This window comes from Populus nigra, chromosome 14 (assembly GCF_951802175.1).
Source record: "Populus nigra chromosome 14, ddPopNigr1.1, whole genome shotgun sequence".
NCBI lineage: Eukaryota > Viridiplantae > Streptophyta > Magnoliopsida > Malpighiales > Salicaceae > Populus > Populus nigra.
Window position 1 is genome coordinate 13,969,323 of NC_084865.1, and position 23,667 is coordinate 13,992,989.

General features: G+C 33.9%; 4 protein-coding genes and 1 non-coding gene across 11 annotated transcripts; 4 read left to right on the forward strand and 1 right to left on the reverse strand.

The window, feature by feature from the left end:
• The first annotated feature begins 7,932 nt into the window (after window positions 1-7,932).
• LOC133673472 (PHAF1 protein At3g51130) lies at window positions 7,933-12,053 on the forward strand. Of its 5 annotated transcripts, none has more exons than XR_009834993.1 (16): window positions 7,933-8,222; window positions 8,297-8,379; window positions 8,470-8,544; window positions 8,638-8,705; window positions 8,782-8,887; window positions 8,984-9,044; window positions 9,138-9,304; window positions 9,546-9,608; window positions 9,837-9,884; window positions 10,243-10,356; window positions 10,453-10,552; window positions 10,653-10,705; window positions 10,964-11,068; window positions 11,182-11,244; window positions 11,359-11,421; window positions 11,775-12,053. XR_009834993.1 is itself a non-coding variant. In XM_062094308.1 (15 exons), the coding sequence occupies exons 1-14, from the start codon at window positions 8,102-8,104 to the stop codon at window positions 11,227-11,229; spliced, it is 1,212 nt and encodes a 403-aa protein (XP_061950292.1). In that variant the 5' UTR covers window positions 7,933-8,101; the 3' UTR covers window positions 11,230-11,244; window positions 11,775-12,053. The 5 variants fall into 5 exon arrangements, 2 of the variants coding, with proteins under 2 accessions (XP_061950292.1, XP_061950293.1); XR_009834994.1 differs by having other exon boundaries at window positions 10,656-10,705; XR_009834995.1 differs by having other exon boundaries at window positions 7,934-8,222; window positions 10,453-10,543; window positions 10,656-10,705.
• A 63-nt stretch (window positions 12,054-12,116) lies between these two features.
• LOC133673473 (probable pectinesterase 53) lies at window positions 12,117-14,362 on the reverse strand. The gene is made up of 4 exons (XM_062094310.1): window positions 13,529-14,362; window positions 13,231-13,417; window positions 12,584-13,026; window positions 12,117-12,390 (listed from the first exon to the last, which is right to left on the reverse strand). The coding sequence occupies exons 1-4, from the start codon at window positions 13,828-13,830 to the stop codon at window positions 12,240-12,242; spliced, it is 1,083 nt and encodes a 360-aa protein (XP_061950294.1). The 5' UTR covers window positions 13,831-14,362; the 3' UTR covers window positions 12,117-12,239.
• Window positions 14,363-16,480: 2,118 nt separating this feature from the next.
• Window positions 16,481-16,553, forward strand: TRNAE-CUC (transfer RNA glutamic acid (anticodon CUC)). The gene has a single exon. It is a non-coding gene; the product is annotated as a tRNA-Glu (tRNA).
• A 100-nt stretch (window positions 16,554-16,653) lies between these two features.
• Window positions 16,654-19,725, forward strand: LOC133673106 (protein CHAPERONE-LIKE PROTEIN OF POR1, chloroplastic). 3 transcript variants are annotated; one of them, XM_062093755.1, is made up of 5 exons: window positions 16,654-16,804; window positions 17,238-17,384; window positions 17,482-17,588; window positions 18,434-18,887; window positions 19,246-19,725. In XM_062093755.1, exons 2-5 carry the CDS (start codon window positions 17,245-17,247, stop codon window positions 19,400-19,402), a joined length of 858 nt encoding a protein of 285 aa, XP_061949739.1. In that variant the 5' UTR covers window positions 16,654-16,804; window positions 17,238-17,244; the 3' UTR covers window positions 19,403-19,725. The 3 variants fall into 3 exon arrangements, with proteins under 3 accessions (XP_061949739.1, XP_061949741.1, XP_061949740.1); XM_062093757.1 differs by having other exon boundaries at window positions 18,443-18,887; XM_062093756.1 differs by having other exon boundaries at window positions 16,660-16,804; window positions 17,139-17,384.
• A 948-nt stretch (window positions 19,726-20,673) lies between these two features.
• Window positions 20,674-22,813, forward strand: LOC133673105 (fructose-bisphosphate aldolase 1, chloroplastic-like). The gene is made up of 6 exons (XM_062093754.1): window positions 20,674-20,941; window positions 21,232-21,501; window positions 21,586-21,695; window positions 21,811-21,901; window positions 21,993-22,262; window positions 22,366-22,813. The coding sequence occupies exons 1-6, from the start codon at window positions 20,771-20,773 to the stop codon at window positions 22,642-22,644; spliced, it is 1,191 nt and encodes a 396-aa protein (XP_061949738.1). The 5' UTR covers window positions 20,674-20,770; the 3' UTR covers window positions 22,645-22,813.
• The last annotated feature ends 854 nt before the right edge of the window (window positions 22,814-23,667 follow it).

Below are 23,667 nucleotides of genomic sequence, written 5' to 3' on the forward strand. Positions count from 1 at the left end.
TTTTTAATTCATCTCACAAAAAAAATCTTAAAATAACTTTTTAGATAAAATAAAAGAAACTTTGAACATTGTTTTAAAGTTTTTTTTTAAGATAGTCAAAGATTTACTGCAAACAACCCATCTAATCCATGATATAAGCTTTTAGCAGGATTGATCTCAACTCGAGTCTTATAACTCTAAAAATATATACTACATGCTATCACTTTGTTTGTTATTATGTTTTAAAAAAAAATAAAAAAAAATAAAAATTATTTACTTAAAATTAATATATTTTGATGTTTTTAGATATTTTAATATTATAATATTAAAAATATTTTTTAAAAAATATTTTAATATATTTTCAAATAAAAAATATTTTAAAAAGTCTTCTGAATACCCTTTAAATAATTGACTAGAACATATATGTAGTCACTGATTTAGTTTAAATTCTGCAACTTTGTTGGTTGTAACTTATAAGCTGAAAAAATCAAGGCTTCCATTAAATAAGCATTTCACTGGATATTGAGTAGTTGAAATTGAAAAAAAAAAACTAAAAAAAATGTTATTAAAGGATTAAATAAAAAAAATAAAAAATATTATTCCACAAAACAATATTCTATAGATGTAGCAATAATGATTTGATTATATATTTTAGTATTTTTTAAAAAAATCATATTAATTAATTAATTTTGATATTTGTAGGCTTATTGCTTGTTTAACATTGCTAGCTTTTACCGCAATTAGTATAGCCAGGGACGGAGCCAGGGGGTGGCAAGCAGGGGCCCGGGCCCCTGCAAAATATTTTAAAATTTTCTATTATTTAATATTTTTAATTTAAATAAATAAGCTTTTTAATAATATATATTATTATATTAATTTTGGCCTCCCCTGTAAATTTCACCTAGTTCCGCCCCTGAGTATAGCTGTTGTTGGTTTGGTGTTTTTTTTTTTTTTATGTTACTTTAAAATATTTTTAAAAAAATTGTATTGCTTCAATTGAAGCATGTATTTTTGTTTTTAATTAAAAAAAAAACAAATAAGGTAGTTTATATTGTATTTTTAATTTTTTAAATAAAAATTATTTATTAAATAATATCACACTAAAATTATCTGAAAACATTAATTTTATATTTTTTAAAATGAAAAACAGCTCCAAAAGAACTTTAAAAAACAGGTTAAAAGTGTACCGTTATAGTTATTATTATCATCTAATATTTCTAAGAATACAAGTGACTAAAAAAAAACTTATTAAAAACATACTCTATTTACGTGTACAATTTACTTGGATTTTGAAAAGAGAAAAAAAAAAAACTCCATTGAAATACCAAGGCAACGTGAAACATACAAGTATTTATTAAAACAAGAATACGAGTTCAAAGTAGTGAATCGGGTCCCCGGGGTCCACGCATGTATACTTCGTAGTTCCAAAAAAAGAAAATAAATATTGAAAATGAGGGTTCCGTGGCCATCGAGGGAAGCGTCAAACGCGGCGCTTTAATTATTCTCTTGGACTGTGAGGGGGTCTTGTGAGCAAGCACCACGTGGGAAGAGGCAGTGTTGGCGAGTACCTAGAAAGAAAAGGGAGGCTTGGTTGGGTTGGGACCCATCCTTTTTGGACATGTCTGTGTTTAAATGCTAAAAACATGGACCGATACAGTTTTTTTCCTTTCTATTTTAGATTTTTAAAACAAATTAGCACAGTCACGGTAAAAAAAAAAAAAACCAGATAGATAGTAGAGTTTATACAGGTCGTGCACCTTTTGCTATTTAAAATATTGATTTTCAATAAAAAATAATAAATAAATAAATAAACAGACAAGTTGAGATAAGAGGGGAAAAAATATTGAAAACATACTTAAACTTTAATTATAATATTATTGATAGACTTTAACGAGGTGAATTTAACAATAATAAAAAAAATCATTAATAATATTTTTAATGGCAATTATAATCCACCCGAATTATTGTTGGTAATTTTTCTTGATGCGTTAAATATATATTATTAAAATATTTTAAAGATATCAGCAGTGTAATAATTAGAATTTTAGTATGTTTATGAAATTTTATTTATTTATTTATTTGTCTCTCTAATCTCATTGTTGTCTGTTTAATAATTTTTATTAAATATCATTATTCTAAATAGTGATAAATTATAAGAAATTATGTTTTTTAATCTTAATAGGTATAAATCGTGTTATTTTATAAAATAAAAAATTAATTGTGTTATTTCACTGATTTTGTTTTTAATCTTCTAGAAACCAAGAATAACCTTCTATTTTAAAACTTTTTATATGGTGGAATTTTTTGTTTTTTTATTTATTGTTCGTCTGGACGAAAACATCACTTTTTTTTACTCTTTTTTTCCTTTGATAAGAAATAATAAAATAAATTATTTTTCTCTACAACAAGGCTAAAAACATTTTTGAGTGAATGTGCAAACACTTGTTTAAATTTTTCCTTTTTTTTATATCTTTTTCAAATATGCACTTGTCCAGAGTCCTCACACTTGTTGGCTATTATTAATGAAATTCACTCTCTCGGATCTCCATGATGACGAACTTGTAAATGCATATGAGTTTTGCATATGGAAATGATTAATTCCCGGAACTTTTTTTTGTGTTTTAAAAATATATTTTTTTATATTTTTTTATTATTTTGATACGCTGATGTTAAAAATAATTTTTTAAAAATAAAAAAATATATTATTTTGATACATCTTCAAGTTAAAAAATATTTTAAAAAATAACCACACTCACACTTTTAAATATAAAAAATAAGGTTCACATGGTTGATAAAAAAAAAAAACTTTACAAGGAATAATCTTATTTTAAAAGGCCTAATAAACTTTTAAGAACCTCAATAGTTATGTTTTCAACCTTAGAATATCTTTTGATTGGTCTGCAAATAAAAATAAAAAAAATCAAATTAATTTTTATGGCTAGAATGTGGCTTGTTTGTGTAATTTTCTCAGTCCTCCCTTGTCTTGATGACTCTCTCGCTTCTTTGCCGGCTCACAAGAACCGAAACGCGAGGAAAATAAATTTTAGGACGACAATGTAAGAACTCGAAACAAGAAAGGATCAAATATAAAAATTTTGAAAAAAATTGATGGACCAAGAATTTTTGTTTTTTTTGGCCAGTAATGCATACTGTTCAGTGAACCAGTATGCACACAGGAATGCGAGGAAAATTAATTTTAAGACTGAAATATAAAAACTTGAAACTACAAAAAAACAACTATAATAATTTTGAAAAATCAAGGGACAAGAATGTTTTTTCTTATGCCAAGAATGCATAGTGATTCAATGACCGGTGAAACAGCATGCATGCTAGAACACGAGGAAACTGAATGTTAGAACCAAAATATAAAAAACTTAAAACTACAAGAATTAGTTGAGGAGGGGGGAATCATTGTTCCCCTCCTTCTAAATTATTGTTTAATAGAATGGTATTTTTATTTTTATTTTGTTAATATTATCTTTTAATATTAGATTTATTAGATATTGAGTTTTATAATTTATTTTAAATTATTTTATACAGGGTTATCCCGATCTCCGAGTAAAGAGTTTGGTGGATTAAACCAAATTAATTCAGGTTTTTTTTTTCAAAATCATTCAATATTATATTGATTGATAATTGAGTTTTAAAATTTGTTTTGACTTGCTTTCTATTAGGTTGTTTCAGTTTTGCAATCAAGGTTCGGTAGATTAACTTGAGATGACTTAGATTTCTTTATCATTTTTTTTATTGATTCGATGAGAAAAGTCTTATGGTTGTTGTTTTTAATCTTAATATTATTTAAAAAATCATATTTCTGTCGAGAAAGAGATATTACTTACTTGAGTTAATTTTGTTTTAATTTAAATAAAAATCTATCAGTCATTTATTAGTTGTCAAATATATAAATTGATTATTTTCAGTTTAAAAACACTTTCTACTATATTATCGATTTCATATTTAAAGTCGTTGTGAAATGTTTTTCTTTTAAATCCTTCCTCCACTCCTAAAATTTCACATGAATAAAATAATCTACTAGATAAGTGTTTGAGAGTGTAATAACTTCTATTTTTAATTATATTTTTAAAGTACATTTCATTTAAAAAAGAGCTTGTGTGTTTTCAATAGTTTTGATGTATCCGTATCTTTAAAAACTAATTATTTTAATATATATTTTTAAAAATTATTGTTAAAAATACTCTACACTACATCACCAAACAAAAATTAAAAAAAATATCACATTATGTTTTTCTTTTTTGCCAACTAAGCATGTTACAAAAATAAAGTTTTTGTTTAAAAATATATTAAAATAATAATATTTTGATTTTTTAAAAATTATTTTTAAACAAATAACATTTTTACCTGCAAAACACCCCTGGATCACTTGGCCTGGACGGTGAGAGTGACAGCAGATGATCTAGCCGTGTCCTTTTCGTTCGAGACGGACCTATAAATTTTCAAGCCTAGGAATTCAATGCGGCAGGGCACCGTGCCACCATCACATTACATTACAATGTCTTGCAAGCTGTCCCTGTAAAACGTTGGTCTGTCTTGGTACATGCGAGGTGGAGACTGGAGACCTTCACTGTTACTCCGTTTTCTTTGACAATTTGGTCCCCCTTTTTTTTGAACGTTGATATTTAACAAAACCTTCTCTAGTTATGGTATTTATTGAAACGATTTGAACAACAAAGCATGTGAGAGTCGTGGTGGTGAGGTAAAGGTCAAATCTCACTGTATAAAAATTAATTCAATTTTTTTTTATTCTTAAGATAAAAAATAATGTGAATTACTCTTTGAATTTCCAGCTACGAATAATGCTCTCTGTCTTTCCTCTCTTGAATTGATATATTTCTGTTTGTTACAACGCGTGCCGACTATGTAAGGATAAGGAATGGTATTCCTGTTCAGCTTTGCGGCAAAGAGCTTGTTTGTTATTATATTTTTTTTAAAAAAAAATTAAAAATTCTTTTTTGTAAATAATGTTTTTTTTTTTAATTGTTTTGGTATGCTAGAATAAAAAAATATTATTTTAATATATTCTAGATAAAAAATATTTTAAAAATCACTACTATAATAAATATCCAGACGGGCTCTAGATATGTTTTTAATATTGTGGTATAAAGTATTTTTATTTAAAAAGTTATTAAAACAATGAAAAAATATTAATTTAATCATTTTCAAGTGAAATGCTTTAAATCATATGGATCACTAGAAAAGAAATAATATACACACACACACGCTCGAGTTAAAAGACAATACATGTAATGTAATAATGTATTTGAAAAATATTTATTTCAAGAAGCTTTTTCTCTCTCCAGTATCTTATGAATATACTTTTCATGTTAGGTTAGTGCGTTCATAGAAATTTAATAAATATTTTGGACGTTAGTTTCAAGATTCGAATTTAGAAAGTCAGTAAAAGGAAAAGACCTCCTTGAGTCCTTGACTATCATGTCGATCCACTGAGGTCATAAAGGTGGTGGCTGTAAAAAAATGTCCACACTTACTACTTGACGTGGAGAAGTGAGAAGTGTTTAGAAATGTGATCCAACCTTTTTTGAATTTGTTTTTTATTTTTTTTGTATGGGAAAAATATTAAACTGAATTTTCAGGTATAAGAAAATAAAAATATTATTTTAATGATTTTTTAATAAACAAATATCTTATATTACATTATCAAATACACAGAAACACAACCCTTTATTTTATTGAAACTACTGGAATTTAAATGTGCTATAAAATATACAGTGATTTTATTTGAATGCCTTTAATGTCTCCATGGCTCCATGCAAGAGGAAGAGAGCAGAAGGGAAGGATACTGGGGAAGGATATTTTTAGGGTATGTTTTAGAGTGGGTTAAATATTGATTTTTAAAGTGTATTTTTTTTTTAGAAATGCTTTAAAATAATATATTTTTTTAAAAAATATTTTTGATTTCAGTACATCAAAATAATTTGAAAACACAAAAAAAAATATTTTGAAGCAAAGAAAAAAATAAAAATTTTTAATTTTTTTTAAAAATACAAAAACAAATAGACTCTTAATTTTAAACAGTTAAGAAATTGTCAATAAGTTATAATTAACTAATATTATTGTTATTTCTATAATTAAGAGATCTCCATTGTTTTTGCGTTAGGTTGTGATTTTAAAATATATTTTATATTTTTTAGTTTTATTGTTTTGATTTGTTGTTATAAAAAATAAATTTTAAAAATAAAAAAAATATTAATTTAATATATTATTAAAAAAAAACTTTTAAAAATAACATCTACACTAATTTTCAACGTGCTTTTCGAGTTCAAACTTAACTTCTACAATAAAAAGCAGCAAAACAAGAAAAAAGAAAGAGATAGATGACCTTTTATTCCATTCAAGAGTCATCATTTTTACTGCCTTCAAGATTCAAACACAAACCAAACAAGACAAATTGTTATCATAGAATCATGAATCTTCGTCCAACTTCATCTTTCTCTTCATTCATCGCCCCTTTTCAAATTATTGTCTAATCACAATTAATTCACGGATTATTATCCAAATCCATCTTTCTCGTATCTCCTTCAATAATGTCATTAACCCCTTTCCAAATTATTGTCCAATCACAATAATCACAGCCAAGTAACACCGTGTGTTCAATATTATAATACACTATTTTTTTAAAGTATTTTTAAATTAAATATGTATTACAATATTTTTTATCTATAACTTTATCATATTAAAACTATTTAAAAACTATAAAAATATTAATTTAATAATTTTTCAAATAAAAAAAACTTAAAAAACAAAATGTAACCAAAAAAACAAATACATTTTCATTACCTGACCCAGGGTTTGTTTGAGATTATGGTAGCAGTTTAAAGTATTTTTTATTTAGAAATATATCAAAATAATATTTTTTATTTTTTAAAAATTATTTTTAATATTAATACATCAAAATAATCTAAAAACATAACAATATTTTTATTTTAAATAATTTTTTTTAAAAAAACACAGTTTTTATGGAGGTTGTGAAAGACACCTTAATCTTGATTCATTCATTCTCCCGTCATCTCACCAACCCCCTTTCTAGATTATAATCAAATTACAATCAAAATCCCGAATCAAAACTACTACTAAAAAAACAACCAGACACTAAAGAAACTTTTTCTGTTTTTTTAATCGAGATTTTTTTTTTTTAGGATCACATGAACACACATTTCATATAAGATTTTACACATTAAGTGAAATAAATTCTAAATTCTACTGAATATTAATCTCCAGATTAAAATTTTTAAAAAGCTAAGGAAGAGTTCTCTAAGTACACGATCGCTCGTTGAATCTTTTTTATTTTGTTAATGACTGGGATCCACCAGCCTAACTTTTCTTCACTGAAATCAAGATCATGTTCGAAGCTAATTGCTATCAAATTACACTTATTTCTCATCTACAACTTGAATTTCGTCCAGTTCTGTCGTATCCTTTACTTTTTTTTTTTTTATAAAAAAGAAATAATACTTGAGATTAATTTCACCTCTTTTTTTTACATCAAAATATAACACATGAAATGTTTAAAATACAGCATGCAATTGCAAACCCTGTTCATATTCCTATTAATATAATATTATTTTCTACGTCCACAATAAATATTAAATTTAAATCCAACATGCAGTGAATGCAGAGAAGAGGAGCAAGTTGACCTTTCAGTTTCACGGTCTCACTTAAAAACCGAGTTGATTAGAAGTTGTAATCTGCATAGCACAACAATGGTAGAGGGATCCATGAGTCAACTCATGGTTCCATTCGGTGAAAATTTTTTGTTTTTTTATTAAAATAATATATTTTTTAAAAAGTTGTTTGGTTTTTTTTTTTTAAATAATTTAAAGCTTGGGTTCACTGTCTCGTTACCTATGATCTGGGTTTTATCATGTCCCGGGCCTCTTCTTACAAGTTATAACGACACCACAATGATGTCATTTCGTACATTGAATGAAATAATAGAAGGCAGAACGATGCGTGTGGACAAATACTTGGTATAAAAGCATTCAACGAACGAACGATAGAGCCTCTCGCGAAATTAACGGACTTTTGTAACCACCGGCCAAAGCAAAAACCAAACCAAACCGAACAACCACCCAAACTAGCAAACATGTTACACCACCATCACCAGCAGCAGCTACAGAGACCGCGACGCCGCTGTGAAGGCACTGCTATGGGTGTTATCGTTCTCGATCTTCGTCCTGGTAACGGCATCGGCCCTTTCTCTCTCGGTAAGTAATCAACTCCCCACCTAAACGACAGCGTTTTTTGAGAAATTATGAATTGATTTTTTTTTGGTGGCTAGGGATGCCAATATGTGAAGCGTTTGCTCAGATTGAACAACAACCCAACATATACGACGTCGTCCATGTGAAGCATTTCGACGAGGTCTTGATTGATTTTTAGAATTTTAATTATATATATATATATTAATTTTCTTCTAGTTTGCGTTTACGATTTTTATTTTTTTATGTGTAGGAACCATTAAAACTCGATATTGTTATTAGCTTTCCTGATCACGGGTTTCACCTTCGATTCGATCCGTGGTCACAAGTAATACTTTTTTTTCTCCTTCAATTTTGACTTTCCCCCCGTTAATTGCATTGTTTTTTAATGCATTTTGTGTTTTAACTTTGATTTTGCTAGAGGTTACGACTGATTGAGATTTTTGATGTGAAACGACTTCAAATGCGCTACGCGACCTCTCTTATTGGGTATTCTCATGGCTTATTGATGATTTCTGTTTATATTTACGTTAGATTATGTTTTTATTGTTGCTCTTATATCTAGGGGACCATCAAATTTAGCTACTTTTGTTGCTGTCTATGCACTCTTTGGACCAACATTTCCTGGGATTTGTGACAAAGATAGAGGCGTGTACACTCTGTTTTACCCCGTATGTACATGAAAATGCAATTACTGTAATATTTTTTTCCCTGCAATGCATGTTTGTCTTGCGTGATCAGATTTGTTCTGCATTTGTTTTGCTCAGGGTTTGTCATTTGCTTTTCCGATTCCCAGCCAGTATACAGATTGCTGTCATGATAGAGAAGGTAATGTATTGCATTTCAGACTGGTGAATATAACTGTTTTATCAAGCTTTTTAGCATCCTAACTAGTTTCTTTTATTTTCATTTTTTTGTCAGCGGAACTACCACTAGAGTTTCCAGATGGCACAACACCAGTTACATGCCGAGTCTCTATATATGATGGTTCCGCAGACAAAAAAGTGGGTGTTGGATCTTTAATGCACAAGGCTTCTGCTCCCCCATTACTTCCTGGTAACCTGTATATGGAAGAGGTGCATGTCAAGGTTTGACTTCTTTCTTTGACCCCTCCATTTCTTTTATTAAGCTGTTCAATCAGTTAGTTGATTAATGACTTCTGGGTATCGCATGTGCTCGACTGTCAACATATTAGAATCAACCTTAGAGGACTATGGCATGCAGATTTGAGAATTAGCATCATTTGTTTTTAATCTCTGAGAGGTTAAATTTTTTTTGGTGATGCTAGTCTCTCTTGTATCTTTTATAATGCAATGTTTATCTCTGCAGCTCGGGGAAGAATTATATTTCTCTATTGGAGGACAGCATATTCCTTTTGGTGCATCACCACAGGTAAATTTTGGGTTTTATGCTGTTTAGCTTGAGTTTGATACTCTGCACAAAATCATTTTGTTGCTGCCTTGTGCTAGTATATGCCCCAGGGGCTTTGAAGGAAAAAATCAGGACAGATACCATGTATGGCTTTCACAATATTTTCTCAGGGCGTGCCCTCTTATGTGGGATTATAATGCTGTAAACCACTTATCTTGTGTGTCTCTCACAGTTTCCTTATATTTGCAGGATGTATGGACAGAATTAGGCCATCCATGTGGGATTCACCAAAAGCAGGTGGTTTAGAGTTACTATCATGGAATTGCAATTTTAAGGCTTTTTTATAAGCAATGCTAGTTTAATGGAGAGAAATAGGACTCTTATAACTTAATAGACAAAATAGGAATTTGATTGAGTGACTGCTTCTGAAGTGGACTCAATGATTACAACTACATTGGGATGGAGATGGGAAAAATTCCACACATGTAAGGCTGGATCATGGCAGTGTACACACACGGGATACCTTTCTCAATTGAAAGGACACCGTAACTGCTGGACCTTTATCCTTTTTTTTTTCAAATCATTGTTATTTAGCTGTGTCATTCGCATAAACACACTACTATTGGTGCCCATACTAATTTTGGTAGCTGTACAGGTTGACCAAATGGTCATTCACTCTGCTTCTGACCCTCGCCCAAGGACAACCCTTTGTGGAGATTACTTCTACAATTACTTTACTCGTGGTCTGGATATCTTATTTGATGGACAGGTATTAATCTCTCTCTGTTCAAAAGGATCTCTATCCATGACTCTGTTTAAACATCTTTGTGCTTGGAAGTGTGGAGATAATCTTTTTTTTTTTCAGACTCATAGAATCAAGAAGTTTTTTTTGCACACAAACTATCCTGGTCATGCAGATTTCAATTCGTACATAAAGTGCAATTTTGTCATCCAAGGTTCTGACTGTAAGTTCTTTTCTGATTTTGAAAGGTTTTGTTGATGTTGTTAATGTAGAAACTAATAAACTCTTTCTCCTTGTTGATCATGTGTGGTCCTTTGATGAAGTAGATAACTCCAAACAGAGTATTACCCCAAGCACAAAATGGGACCAGGTGAAGGTAAGTTTTTAAAACTATTCTTCTTTTTTTTCTTCTCTAATTTACTTTAGAAAATCTAATGGCACTCTAACTGTGTTCATAAATGAAACCAGCTTCATATAGATATGGTGGTACCTTTTTGTATTTGCATGTAGTTAGATTCATTACTTGTACATGCCCTTAGTGTAAATTTCAGTCTTAGCATCAGACATGATTCTTTTTTATTTGACCTTCATGAGTAAATCATGGTTGTCACTAAAGAGCAAGTCAATATTCTAGGAGATCCTTGGGGACTGTGGTCGTGCAGCTATTCAAACACAGGGTTCTACAGATAATCCTTTTGGATCCACTTTTGTATATGGTTATCAGAACGTTGCCTTTGAGGTGAGCTTTAGGATAAATTCACGATCAATTTTGTGCACTTGCCAAAGGTTTTTTTTCCCTTTTGAAATCGGATTTTGGTATTGGTGCAATTCTGACTATGCGGATGTTACCAGGTGATGAAGAATGATTATATTGCAACTGTAACTCTCTTCCAGTCATGATGTTTATCTTCTCTGGTATGGTTTTGGATAAATTCACGATCAATTTTGTGCACTTGCCAAAGGTTTTTTTTACCTTTTGAAATCGGATTTTGGTATTTGGTGCAATTCTGACTATGCTGATGTTACCAGGTGATGAAGAATGATTATATTGCAACTGTAACTCTCTTCCAGTCATGATGTTTATCATCTCTGGTATGGTTTGCCTACAAATCCTTTTCTTTGGCAATATAACATGTGCTTTTATGTTGGAAATTTGTCTGTTATCATTTCGCTGTAAGATTAGCTTTTGCATGAGAGCCAACTGGGCTGACTCACGCAAAATCCTGTCCTCAATCATTATTAGGACATTGATTTTGGCAAGTTTTTTCCTTGAATTAGTCTTAAATACTCCATTGTCACTGTTTATTTATGAGTTCTTGCTGCATAGCAATGCTCAATGTAATTCTTGAAATCTCAACTTCAATATTTTGTACAAAGGCTCGTTATTGCTTTTGATAACATCTTCTTTGTTTTCCTTGTTTCTGTTCTTTGTTTGTTTGACCTAGGTTGGATGCTGTGACGTTGCCTGGTGCAACTGGATACTGTACAGTCTACTGAACAGAAAGCTGCATATACTGTTTTTAGTGGAAGCATCATCTCGGGGGAAGTTAAATTTGAAAATTGTACATATGATCTGTACAGTATAGTAGATTAGTATTGCTACTGGGGGGTTACCTTCTGTTTACTTAAAAAGAACTGCAAGCTCTGCATTCAATAATTCAGGTTGCATGTATGAAAGCTGGACAACTTGTTTCCTCATCTTTACTTTAATCTTTTTCCCCTCAGTCTCTGATGTCTGTAATTGTTTTCCAAATGAACTTTGGAAGAATTGAAACCATAAAGTTCACTTTTCAGGAGCAACAAATGAACGTCTTTTCAAATTTCCAGTAATAACAGCTTATAGAGATCTTTTACAATTTTTTTATAGTTTTATTTTATTGTTGGCCTGATGAGTACACACTAAAAGATAGTTATGAATTAAGAAGCCATTCATGGCCGTCAATGAAGCCAATTGAAATGAATGGCTTGGCCTGTTGATCAGTTAGCTCCCTGGACCATGCGACTCTTCCTCCAAAATCAGCTCCTGGTCCTGAGCACTTGTACTGGCCAAAAAACACAGTCCTGCAAGACATTTACAGAGCAAATAAGTTATCCAAGCGTGGAGCATATTGTGGTCTGGCAACATGGCAAAAATCAACTCAAATAGGATAAATAACTGCTTTTAATTAATTGGTTAGTTGATTAAAGATTGATTAACTATGAGTGTTGGTTATGCCTAATCATAGTTGATTTTAGTGTTGGGAGAAGCACGTACATCTGTCTGCTCTTGTCCCCCCAGTCATACCATCCTCTAGGGGTGATGATCTTGTCCATGAAAGTGTAAGCAAAGACCACCCTGGAGAAATTGCCCCATGCTCTGCCCAAGAAGAGGGCACCTGAACCGGTGACCTTGCAGCTGACAAAGGAGAAGCCTGTTTCCTCAAGGAAGCTCTGCCTCTTCTGCGCAGTCAAGGCTCCAAAGCTAGTTGTTACAGCATGCAAATGGCAATCCTCATAGAGAGAGAGCCCATTTCCGAATATGAAATCCACGGAACCTTCAATGTAGCATTTCTTGAAGTAGTGCCTCCCAATGTGATCATACAGGGTGTCTTGTGCTCCAATGAACTTGCAACTTATAAAGGCTGCTGTGTCTGCTGATATTCGCAGCGCCACTGCTTGCTTTCGTAGAGCTCCTGATGGTGGCAAAGGTGCCTTGTTCTGTCATGAAGCAGTAAAACTTTTACTCGCAAGAGTCTAGAGCTTTGATCCAGGTTAAATAATCCAGTAATTGGATCAATGTATAAGATTCACTGCAGTAGCTCTTACTAGAAATTGGGTTAGTGGGAAGACAAACAGTAGTTAACAAAAGAACCACATGCCGAACAGAAGATAATTGCAATCAATTCAAGCTGTATAACAGACCTTGAAGGTGATGTCTTTTGCAATGAAGTAGGGGGAATTGACAGCAAATGTTGCAGAACCAAAGGTACCCAATGGCCGTCCATTCTCCATTCGGTCGGCTGTGTCATCCCACTCAATGATGGTCCTGTCGGCACCAGCACCTTGCAGGGTAATGTAAGCCATGGTAGCTGGAATCTCAACCTTCTCCCTGCGTTGTAATTAAACATAAAGAGAAAAAGCATTTTAGCTAACAATTCGTGGTCTCCTAAAACCCTGTCAGCAATGAAGAGAAGATCGGATTCTTGGTCTTGCATGTTACCTGTAAGTCCCTGCACTAATGGAGATGACAACTCTGCAGTTATTAATAACTGGTAATGAATTGATGGCCTTTTGCACTGTAGGAAATGCTCCAGACCTTGGTTTCTTGCTTACCTCTATGGTTAAACAAGGCTTGAACTTGTTCTTTGCTTTCTGAAAGAGAGAATGCTTGAAAGAACCCATGTGTTTTAACCATTTGAAGTAATCCTCTTCAGGCACCAAGAACCCATTGAGCGTTTCTGGCATCGACAAAGAATTTGCATTTACAAACAATACCATCAACAACAGTAGCTTCAACACCATCGTGGAGTAGATGTTTCGCACAAGTTTTGGCAAGAAAGAATGAGGAGTAAACAAGCAAAGCTTTTCAGTCCCTCTAGCTGAAAGGCTGAAACCACAGCAGAGACGAAGAAAGATAAGGGGTTGAAAACCTAGAGGAGAGGGAATGGCAGAGGAATCTGCCAGAACGTGACTATATCTACACTGTCTCTTCTAATCACACCCATTAGACCTAGCAGTGGCCTTTAGTCCTGTGTTACTTCTTCTTGTCTGTTTCGACTTGTCAGGAAAGTCATGAGAGGTTGAAAATTGCATAATGTTAACCTTACATGGCATGAAAGGTGATAGAGTGTTGCTGCTCCACAGCTATTCCTCATCACATGACTTTGTGTTTGTACTTGGTTTCCATTTAACTCAGGTTTTTGCAAAGCCAGAGAGATTGCAAGAATGAAAATAACACAAAAAGCTGGTAAGCTGCCAGTTATTCCTTGGCTCCCCTCCCCCTCCTAGTATTTTTGGTGTCTTGATTTCTTTAAGCGATAAAAATTGAGTCTACAAGTCTGCCCTGTAGTGGTAATATTTTATCATAAACCGAGACGATTGTCACTATTAACAAATGCTCACGACAAGCCTAAAAGCCTCCAGGTAAATATGTTTTGTTTTTGGTAATCAAAGTGGCCTAAAGTAAACAACTGGAGCTGGGATTGGATTGGATTCAACACACTTTTGTGAGCAACTTCAGGCACGTTTTTCGAGGTCCCCTTTTTGCTGATGGGTGTGAAAACCATAAATTTAGTATTATCAGGTTTTTTTTTTTCCAATTTTATTCCTTAATTAGTTTACCTTGAGACATTAGAGTTTTTTCTTAGCCTCACATTATGTATTAATATATTAACATGAAAAATTTTAAAAATTAAAAAACAAATCATTTTAATATATTTATAAATAACAAACACCTTTAAAAATCACACTAACTCACAATACTAAACATACATTAATAAAGATTCGTTTATTCATGCAGCAACGCAACGTTTTGAATTAATTTTTCTTGAAAAGATAAATAGTTTTAACAACTTAGTAGAAAAACGTAACTTTAATCCCTCTCTTTTCTTTGTTACGAAGAATCAAAGAGATATAAAACTAAAATAAATAAAAGAATCGAATCAAATGCTTGATTTAATGAGTTAGGTGTTAGAGAATGGTGGCAATCAGTAAATCTAAGAATGAATAGAGAACGGTGCAATTGGGCAGACAGGATGCTAGCGTGGTCCTTTTTTTAAAAAATCACCTTCTATTTGTAGGGGTGGACTAGCTTGCTGCGAATGTGGTCTGAGAAAGGACAAGGGAAAGGGCATGTCTTGGGCAGAGGGCGTGGTGGAAGATGACAAAAGTATGTTCCTCATAAATTATGGTCCTAATGGGTATCCTACATAAGCATATTGAAAAGCATGGCACCGTTTTAATTCAACTGTAGGGAAAGCAATCATTTGAGCACCCATGTGAGGTATGGTTGGTTTGTTATTTATAAAATGGTTGATTTTAAAGTGTTTTTTTTTTTAGTAATTTAACAAAAAAGTATTTATTTTTAAAAAATATGACTTACTTTTCTTAATCTCGCATCTATATTTTTAAGCAAAGAGTTAAGGTTATAAAACCTTGTGGTCTTTTTCAAAATGCAAGGATAAAAATTATGTTCTATAATCGGTGTGAATAATTAATTTAAATAAATGAACAAAATACCTAATATCACAAAAAAAAAAACATAAAAAAATGCTTCTAATCATAGTTGTTATGACATGAAAACTGATTTGGAAAAAAGGTTTAGTTCATTAGGTCAATATGTGTGCCATCAGGGCAATCTGTATAAATTATTCCTATTATTTTTTTTATGTTAAATCATATGGTCAATCAAAACATGGAATAGCAAAGAAAATGAAGGAAAAGAAGTTCAGGGAAATTGTTTTGTTACAACGAGAAAGAACAGAATTACAAAACTGAACGATGAGATTCTTTGGATGGGCATAGGCAACAACAGATTTTATTCGAAATATGTCCAGAGAGTAGAGGGATGACATATGGTGAAAAGCATGAAAAAGTCGTCATTGTAAAAAGGAAAGGTGCTGTCTGAACCCTGAAGTGTTTCTAATTTCGAGCACCCTCATGTCTGGAAACTGGAACTGTCCGAAGAAGAGTAAAGCTTTACAGGTATGATTGAATTATTTTTTAAAATATTTTTTATTTAAAAATATATTAAAATAATATTTTTTTAATTTTTAAAAATTATTTTTAATATCAACACATCAAAATAATTTAAACATATTAAAAAATATTAATTTTAAAAAATAAAATTTTAAAAAGATTTTAAAATACCACTGAAACAATTTTAAAATATAAAAATAAACATGCCCTTCTCTGCTACATGAAGCAAATCTATTTTGTGTGCCTTTCGTTTCTCGAATGCAGTTGCACCAGCATAAGCCGAATGGTGAACCTCGTATGAAGCAGCTTCGGCCGGAACGATGGGTTAATGGGCCACAAGCCCACAACAGCTTCGAGTGGAAAACTCTGGAAAGGACCTGCAATTGTACTGCATACCAGGGCATCTCAGCTGGGAACGTCACCTTAATCCTGAAAAAACCTTTATATAATAATATATTTATAAATTACCAACAAATCCGTTGTAGTCTAGTTGGTTAGGATACTCGGCTCTCACCCGAGCGACCCGGGTTCAAGTCCCGGCAACGGAATTTTTTACTTTTCCAATATCTTACGTAAGCAATACGAAAACGACATCGTTGAATTAAAACCTCTCCAAGTGAGAAGATGCTTAAAAGGCTAATCACAGTATCACACGCTAATTATTAACTTCTTTTTAACTCACTCCAATTGAGCAGGGTTTTAGGACCTATCTTCTTCTCGCTTCTCTCCGTATCCGTTGCAGCGGCAGCTCAGACGATACAAGATTAATTTTTTCACTCCTCTATAATCCCGAATTCAGGTAACTTAACCTTAACCTTATCCTCAATCTTTCAAAGTCAAGGATTTTGCTTTCCAAGCAAAGATTGTGAGCATAACTGCAATTAAAGCCTTTTCTCCTTTCTTTGTTTTGCTTTTTGTTAGTCTTAGTTACTGTAATGCTATTTATTTGTTTGCTTTATACCCAAAAATGTAGAAATGGAAATGGGTTTTTATCTTTTTTTTATAAAGAATTAAATTATGTGTAGTCATAAGATAGTTTGATTTTTATAGGGGATAATTGTGGGTCTTTGCGAGGTTTTTGTTATAAAAAAATCACGAGAAGTGCTTTATCTTGATTCAAATTGGTGACCCAGAAACAAAAAATGAGATAAAAAAAGATGACTTTGGTGAGTGGTGACTGGTGGTGTCATATTTGATATGGTGGTTCCTTTATTGTGAGCTCGGCGTGGCAGTGTAAAGATGTTTGTGTCTGGACTCACCGGTAATCCATGCTGTCTACGGATACCATTACATGGCCCGAGGACTCCGTCTAGACGAGATTCAGCGTTTCTGAATGCTGAGAAACCTATAGACAATGTTAAATTGCTTGGTCCCAAAAGGTATCTATGGGTTATTATCAAGCATTATACTTCATTCAGAAGATTTTGTACACTCTGATACTTGTTTTTTTTTTTTCTGCTTGTTGCAATTGCGCAGAAGTTATTTGGCTGGTTCTGTACAGAGATGTAATGTAAAGGAAACTTACTTGGTTAAATGTGCAATGGATGCTTCCTATGGTGGTGATATGACCAATGATCGATCAGGTAATATTTTCTTTCTTGATCATTTGAACTTTTATAATCTGTACGTTGGCTTTTGGACTTAAATTTAACTGCTGGTTGTTAGATCAAAGGGTTTTCATGGTGAGTGCTTGTTAACTGGAGAACCTTCTTGTCTGAAGATGGGTCATGTTAACATTTATGATGGTCATCCTAACTTATGTCTGAAAGAGAAAATGGATTTGGTGAAAAGCTTGATGTTTGTCTTTCCGACAGAATAGAGTGATATCTTAGCTGATTTTGTGTTCAGCAATTTTGTTAGAATGAGTTAGAAAATCACAATTTGCTTAACACACTAACTGGTGGAGGCATTTGCTTAGCCCATACTTATGAAATCATGTTATCCCTGGAAACAGGCACGAAGAATACTTACAAGGAAAAACTTCAGAACATTCCAGATGTCTGGAGACAATATGAGTTTGCACCTGTGATGAACAGTTTGGTTTTAGCTAAGTGGAGTCAGTGTCTTGCATTGCATGGCTTATTTGAGTCGTGAATAACCATGCCTGGAGTGTTCTTTCACATTGTTAACTTATCTTATACCAAATGCTAGAAAGTGTATGAAAACAAAATGACTGTTTGAGATATTATGCTTGCTTGCACTTCCAGAAAGTAAGAAATGGATGTACTATTCATTCATAGATACTAGTTAGTTCGTGCTCATGCTTGTGTTGTGGGTCAATAAAGGCTTGTTGAAGTTTCCACTCCTTTTCTGTTTTAGTTACTAGTTTGTTTGATTTCTGTGCCCTAAGTTAATTGATGTGGTTCATTAGAAATTGTAAGAATTTAGCACCATTCACTCCCTAAATCTTTGTTTACAATCATCTCAGCAAGTTCAGTTGTTTTCCCAAGAATCCATGTAAGGGATCCATACAAACGACTTGGAATAAGCAGGGAGGCTTCTGAAGATGAAATTCAAGCTGCAAGGAAATTCCTTATTAATCAATATGGTGGGCACAAACCAAGTGTGGATGCGATTGAATCAGCTCATGACAAAATAATCATGCAGAAGTTTTACGATAGGAAGAACCCAAAAATAGACTTCAAGAAAAAAGCTAGGGAAATGAAGCAGTCTCGTTTTATGCAGTTTGTCATAAGCAGGTTCCAGACTCCATCAACAAATGTTATTATTAAATCAGCAATTGCATTTTTAGTACTGGGTGCTCTGACTTTTCTCTTTCCAACTGAAGAAGGTCCAACCCTTCAGGTAGCCATTTCCTTGATCGCTACTATATATTTTTTACATGATCGGCTGAAAAGCAAATTGTGGGCTTCTCTTTACGGGTACGTGGACAATGTCTTTCATTTCTTTTCTTCTCCTCGTTAAATCTGCGCTCACTCATCTGTTGGATACTTGTCTTTTTTTTTAAGGTAGTTTTTTTTTTACCATTCTCATTCTAGGGAAATTTTCGAAACAAACCCATCTTTTTCATTGACACCAAAGCTGGTGTACAAATTAAAACAAAATTTCATTTCTAATTATTTTTCAATCATGAGTTTGTCCAGAATTCTGCTCAATAGTTTCAGAACACCAAAGTACCCTTATTCTCTTTTCTTAATTCATTGTTGATCTTCTCTACTGTTCAAACCTGAATTCCTCAAAAAGTAACTATGTCATGGATCATTCACTGCTGTGGTGCAGGGTTGGATCTTTTATTTTCGCATGGCTGTTGGGAACCTTCTTGATGGTATCTGTGATTCCACCGTTGCCATTGGTTAAAGGACCAAGGAGTTTTGAAGTGATTACATCATTGATAACTTATGTGTTACTTTGGGTTTCATCTACTTACTTGAAGTAGTGCCAGATTCTATAGTAAAAGCTCCCAATTCAAGGCTGCAATTTTGTTGGAATGGGTGTAATTGATAAGTGGGTCATCAATTGTGCATTTTTGCTTTAAGCCAGATCGTCTTTCTAACCATAGCAATGATGCTTATAGTGAGTGTTAGTTTTTTTCAATGAGCCTCCCAAAACAGGAAGAGAAGGTGTGTATGACTGTTCTGTTGTTTTGCTATCAATGTAAATGGAGGTGTATCCATCATATGGACAAGTATTACATTTCGTGTTCTTTCTCTGCATTTGTTATGGAATCGTTGTGGAATATGAGGAATCTTTCTCCCCTAAGCATGCCTGTGGAAAATTCGTGTTGGGGGCTTAAATTTTTTTATCGATGTAAGAGTTTTTGTCGACTTGTTCACTTAAGGTGCTCCTGCAATTGGTGGTTGAGGGTGGTCTAATTTCGTTTTTTGTAGCCCTGATCACGAGGATCTTTATGGACCATCGTTGGTCTCTTGACAGGCTCCTGCCATGTCTTGTTATGTGATTTGCTCTCTGCTCTGTGGACTCAAAGGAGTGGCGATACATTTGCTTTTCTGGGAAGAATCTAAACCAGTCACTTGTTTTCTCATAGACTGATTAGATGGTAGAGATTTGATTCGTAGCAGCAGTTTTCATGGCTTCAGTGGTCCATCTTGCGAATATCTGCAACTTGGCATTTGCACGCATGGTTATAACCGATCTGTAAATGATTTTTTCTGTAGGCGAAAATATTTGTGTGCAGATTGCAGGATTATGATTAACCTGTAAGACTTATGAACTCATAACCACCCTTGCTATAAAGTTTTTGTATCAATACGTGCTGCGGCATGTCATATTTTTCCTGTATTTTTGCCAGTGTGAGTGATCTCAACACAATTTGTAGCGTTAAAAGCCATGTACTGTAAATCTTGCCTTTTAGGACTAGGAGACTCGCTAGCTAGCAGAATGGTCAAAAGTAAGAAGCAATCGTTTCATACTTCACTAACCTTGAAGTCATCAATCAATCCTCGAAAGATCCTAATTTTCCTTATGGCTTATTAGGGATTCAAATTATTCTGCTTTTACAAATTTGAGAAGACAAAACCGTTGATTTTGCAGGCCGATGTTGTACCACAAGAACGAAGACGTCCCACATCAGCCACATAAACACCTAGACAAATAAAACTATTATCACCCGACTTGGCAGCCACTGATTGGCCATTGCATTACAACCTCAAATGGGATACCAGAGTAGAACTATAAATAGTATGAAGTAGACCAAGTTGTTTGTGTTAAAGAGAGCACTGGGGAGCTTGAGGGAAAGGGAGGAGGAGAGTACATTAGAACTTCGTTCTTACAACCTTGATAGAAAATGGCCTCCGCTTCTCTCCTCAAGATTTCCCCAGTTCTAGACAGGTCAGAATGGGTCAAGGGTCAGACCATTCGCCAACCTTCAGTCTCTTTGGTTAGATGCCACTCAGTTGCACCCTCTGCACTCTCAGTTCGTGCTGGCTCATATGCTGATGAGCTTGTCAAGACTGCGGTATGTGTTAACACACCATCCATTATAGTCTTGCCGCTTCCATTACCTTACATATTTAAAAGCTGAGAGGAAAGCACACTGCACAACTCTTAAGAAGTTTACTTTAGGCTTTCTAGTTAACAGATTTATAAGCTTATAAAATTTCATTTATGAATGTAACTAGAGATGAGTCATATTTTCAGTCCTGACAGGAAAACTAAGCTTTAGATTTCAGCTTTTGTCAAAAACAATATATCAGAATTCAGGAAATGGGCTTTTACATGATTATGAGATTGTGGAATTATGTGCAGAAAACTGTTGCATCTCCTGGCCGTGGAATATTGGCCATGGATGAGTCTAATGCCACTTGCGGAAAGCGTCTAGCCTCAATCGGTCTTGAGAACACTGAGGCTAATCGCCAGGCATATAGGACACTGCTTGTTACTGTTCCTGGCCTTGGCGAGTGCATTTCAGGTGCTATTCTCTTTGAGGAGACTCTCTACCAATCAACCACTGATGGCAGGAAAATAGTTGATGTGCTTGTTGAGCAAAATATTGTTCCTGGTATCAAGGTTGACAAGGTGAGATCCACTCCTTTTCAATGGTTTATGTCTAGAGAGTAAAAAATTATGATTTCGGTAACAATTGAGAGCTGGAAACTACAGGGTTTGGTTCCTTTAGCTGGCTCTAACGACGAGTCATGGTGCCAAGGTCTTGATGGCCTTGCCTCTCGATCTGCTGCTTACTACCAACAAGGTGCTCGTTTTGCCAAATGGTATGCATCCTGGTTTCATCTATCATGTTCTGTTGAACTCTTTCATTTCTGTAACATCATGATTGCTTTAACTACAATCACTGCTAAATTAGAATGTTTTGATATGATATAACAGGCGCACTGTGGTGAGCATTCCCAATGGTCCATCCGCGCTTGCCGTGAAGGAAGCTGCCTGGGGGCTAGCTCGCTATGCTGCCATTTCTCAGGTAATAACAATATCAGATATATTATTGACATGATCATCATCTGGTTGTTTGGTGGTGTTTATGCGATTAAGTTGGTCCTTTTTTTTTGCAGGACAATGGGCTGGTCCCAATTGTGGAACCTGAGATTTTGCTTGATGGTGAACATGGGATTGACAGAAATTTCGAAGTGGCTCAGAAAGTTTGGGCTGAGGTGTTCTTCTACCTTGCCGAGAACAATGTCATGTTCGAAGGTATCCTCCTCAAACCCAGCATGGTCACTCCTGGTGCAGAGTGCAAGGACAAGGCCACACCAGAGCAGGTTGCTGAATACACTCTCAAGCTTCTCCAACGAAGAGTCCCACCAGCTGTTCCTGGAATCATGGTATGTGACTGAAAACTATCTCAAACATGCACAGACATAAACATTCATACACACACTAGCCACTGATTTAGTTGCTAAATTGTTGAATTGTTCTTGTTGTCAGTTTTTGTCCGGTGGGCAATCTGAAGTGGAGGCTACCTTGAACTTGAATGCAATGAACCAAGCTCCCAACCCATGGCATGTATCATTCTCATATGCAAGAGCTCTTCAAAACACTTGCCTCAAGACATGGGGAGGCAGACCGGAGAATGTGAAGGCAGCTCAAGATGCTCTGCTTGTTAGAGCAAAGGCCAACTCTATTGCTCAGCTTGGCAAATACACAGGCGAAGGAGAGTCTGATGAAGCCAAGAAAGGAATGTATGTCAAAAACTATTCCTATTAAATTGTTGGAACCAATTCTAAAGTAGACACGGTGATGATAAACCCCTTCTCTATCTTATCCTTGGAGGAGCCTTTTTTGTTCATAACTCGTACTTCATGTGACTTGTAATTCATGATATGGAGAATTCGTGGAGGCATTATATGCTTAAAGCAAAATTTAATCTTTGTAATGTGGAGTCTAAATGCCGATGGATTGCTAGACTGAGAGTTCTGATCTCTTAAATCTGGATCATTAAGCTTAGGCATGGTAAAGGTGAACATTAGGCACACAAGATCCAGTTATGTAAAAAAACTGGATCCAAAACCAATAAATCTGGATCGCAGCCTTTTTATGCTGTTGCTGCAGAGTTTTCTGCCGATGGAATGTTTTTTTGGTTTACAAGAGGCTCAAACCTAAGCCTTGCAGATTCAGAAGATGGGAATTATAACATGCCATTTGAGTTATCCACGCCAACAACACGGCTAACGAAACCTGAAAATGCAAATCAACTTAGAGACCTAAAACTTTGTAAGAACTTGAAAATAAGGGCTCAATGGGATTCAATGAACTCCATATTCCTCCAGAGAGAAGTAAACACACGGGGGCTTCAAGAGATTTTTGAGAGTGGCATCCAAAGAACACATCATGTTGACAAATGTTGGGCAAAGAAACGTAATATAAAGGAGCAATGAAGTTTCAACAGAAGTCACTGGTGTCCAAGAAAACATTAACCATTACTGGTCCTCTTTTTTCTTCCTTTTCTTTCCTTTCAATTTACAACATCAACACTTTTGTGTTTTCACCAGTTTTACATCGTACTTGCCTAATTTTGGTTTCAATCTAGGGAGTAGTGAAAGATTGAAGAATCTTCTGGTTTTTTTTTTTTTTTAATAAGCGGAGAGACAGTATTATCGAAAAAAACCTCCAAGAGGCAAAATGCGCCAGCCAGGTAGGAGAGGAGAGACCAGAACCAACGAGGGAAAAAAGACTTGGCGGAGAAAACGCCCTTCAGCTGCCAAAGCCAACAAATCAGCACCTGGGCCT

What these genes read in the sequence shown, in the direction of transcription:
- LOC133673472 (XM_062094308.1), top strand. Translation starts at nt 8,102, where the DNA reads ATGTTACACCACCATCACCAGCAGCAGCTACAGAGACCGCGACGCCGC. An exon ending in GATTCGATCCGTGGTCACAA is followed by an intron (nt 8,545 to 8,637) that starts GTAATACTTTTT and finishes TGATTTTGCTAG; the next exon opens with AGGTTACGACTGATTGAGAT. An exon ending in TACGCGACCTCTCTTATTGG is followed by an intron (nt 8,706 to 8,781) that starts GTATTCTCATGG and finishes TCTTATATCTAG; the next exon opens with GGGACCATCAAATTTAGCTA.
- LOC133673473 (XM_062094310.1), bottom strand. Translation starts at nt 13,830, where the DNA reads ATGGTGTTGAAGCTACTGTTGTTGATGGTATTGTTTGTAAATGCAAAT. An exon ending in ATTAGTGCAGGGACTTACAG is followed by an intron (nt 13,418 to 13,528) that starts GTAACATGCAAG and finishes ATTACAACGCAG; the next exon opens with GGAGAAGGTTGAGATTCCAG. An exon ending in GGGGACAAGAGCAGACAGAT is followed by an intron (nt 12,391 to 12,583) that starts GTACGTGCTTCT and finishes AATGTCTTGCAG; the next exon opens with GACTGTGTTTTTTGGCCAGT.
- LOC133673106 (XM_062093755.1), top strand. Translation starts at nt 17,245, where the DNA reads ATGTTTGTGTCTGGACTCACCGGTAATCCATGCTGTCTACGGATACCA. An exon ending in AAATTGCTTGGTCCCAAAAG is followed by an intron (nt 17,385 to 17,481) that starts GTATCTATGGGT and finishes GCAATTGCGCAG; the next exon opens with AAGTTATTTGGCTGGTTCTG. An exon ending in TATGACCAATGATCGATCAG is followed by an intron (nt 17,589 to 18,433) that starts GTAATATTTTCT and finishes CAATCATCTCAG; the next exon opens with CAAGTTCAGTTGTTTTCCCA.
- LOC133673105 (XM_062093754.1), top strand. Translation starts at nt 20,771, where the DNA reads ATGGCCTCCGCTTCTCTCCTCAAGATTTCCCCAGTTCTAGACAGGTCA. An exon ending in GGTGCTCGTTTTGCCAAATG is followed by an intron (nt 21,696 to 21,810) that starts GTATGCATCCTG and finishes ATGATATAACAG; the next exon opens with GCGCACTGTGGTGAGCATTC. An exon ending in CAGCTGTTCCTGGAATCATG is followed by an intron (nt 22,263 to 22,365) that starts GTATGTGACTGA and finishes TCTTGTTGTCAG; the next exon opens with TTTTTGTCCGGTGGGCAATC.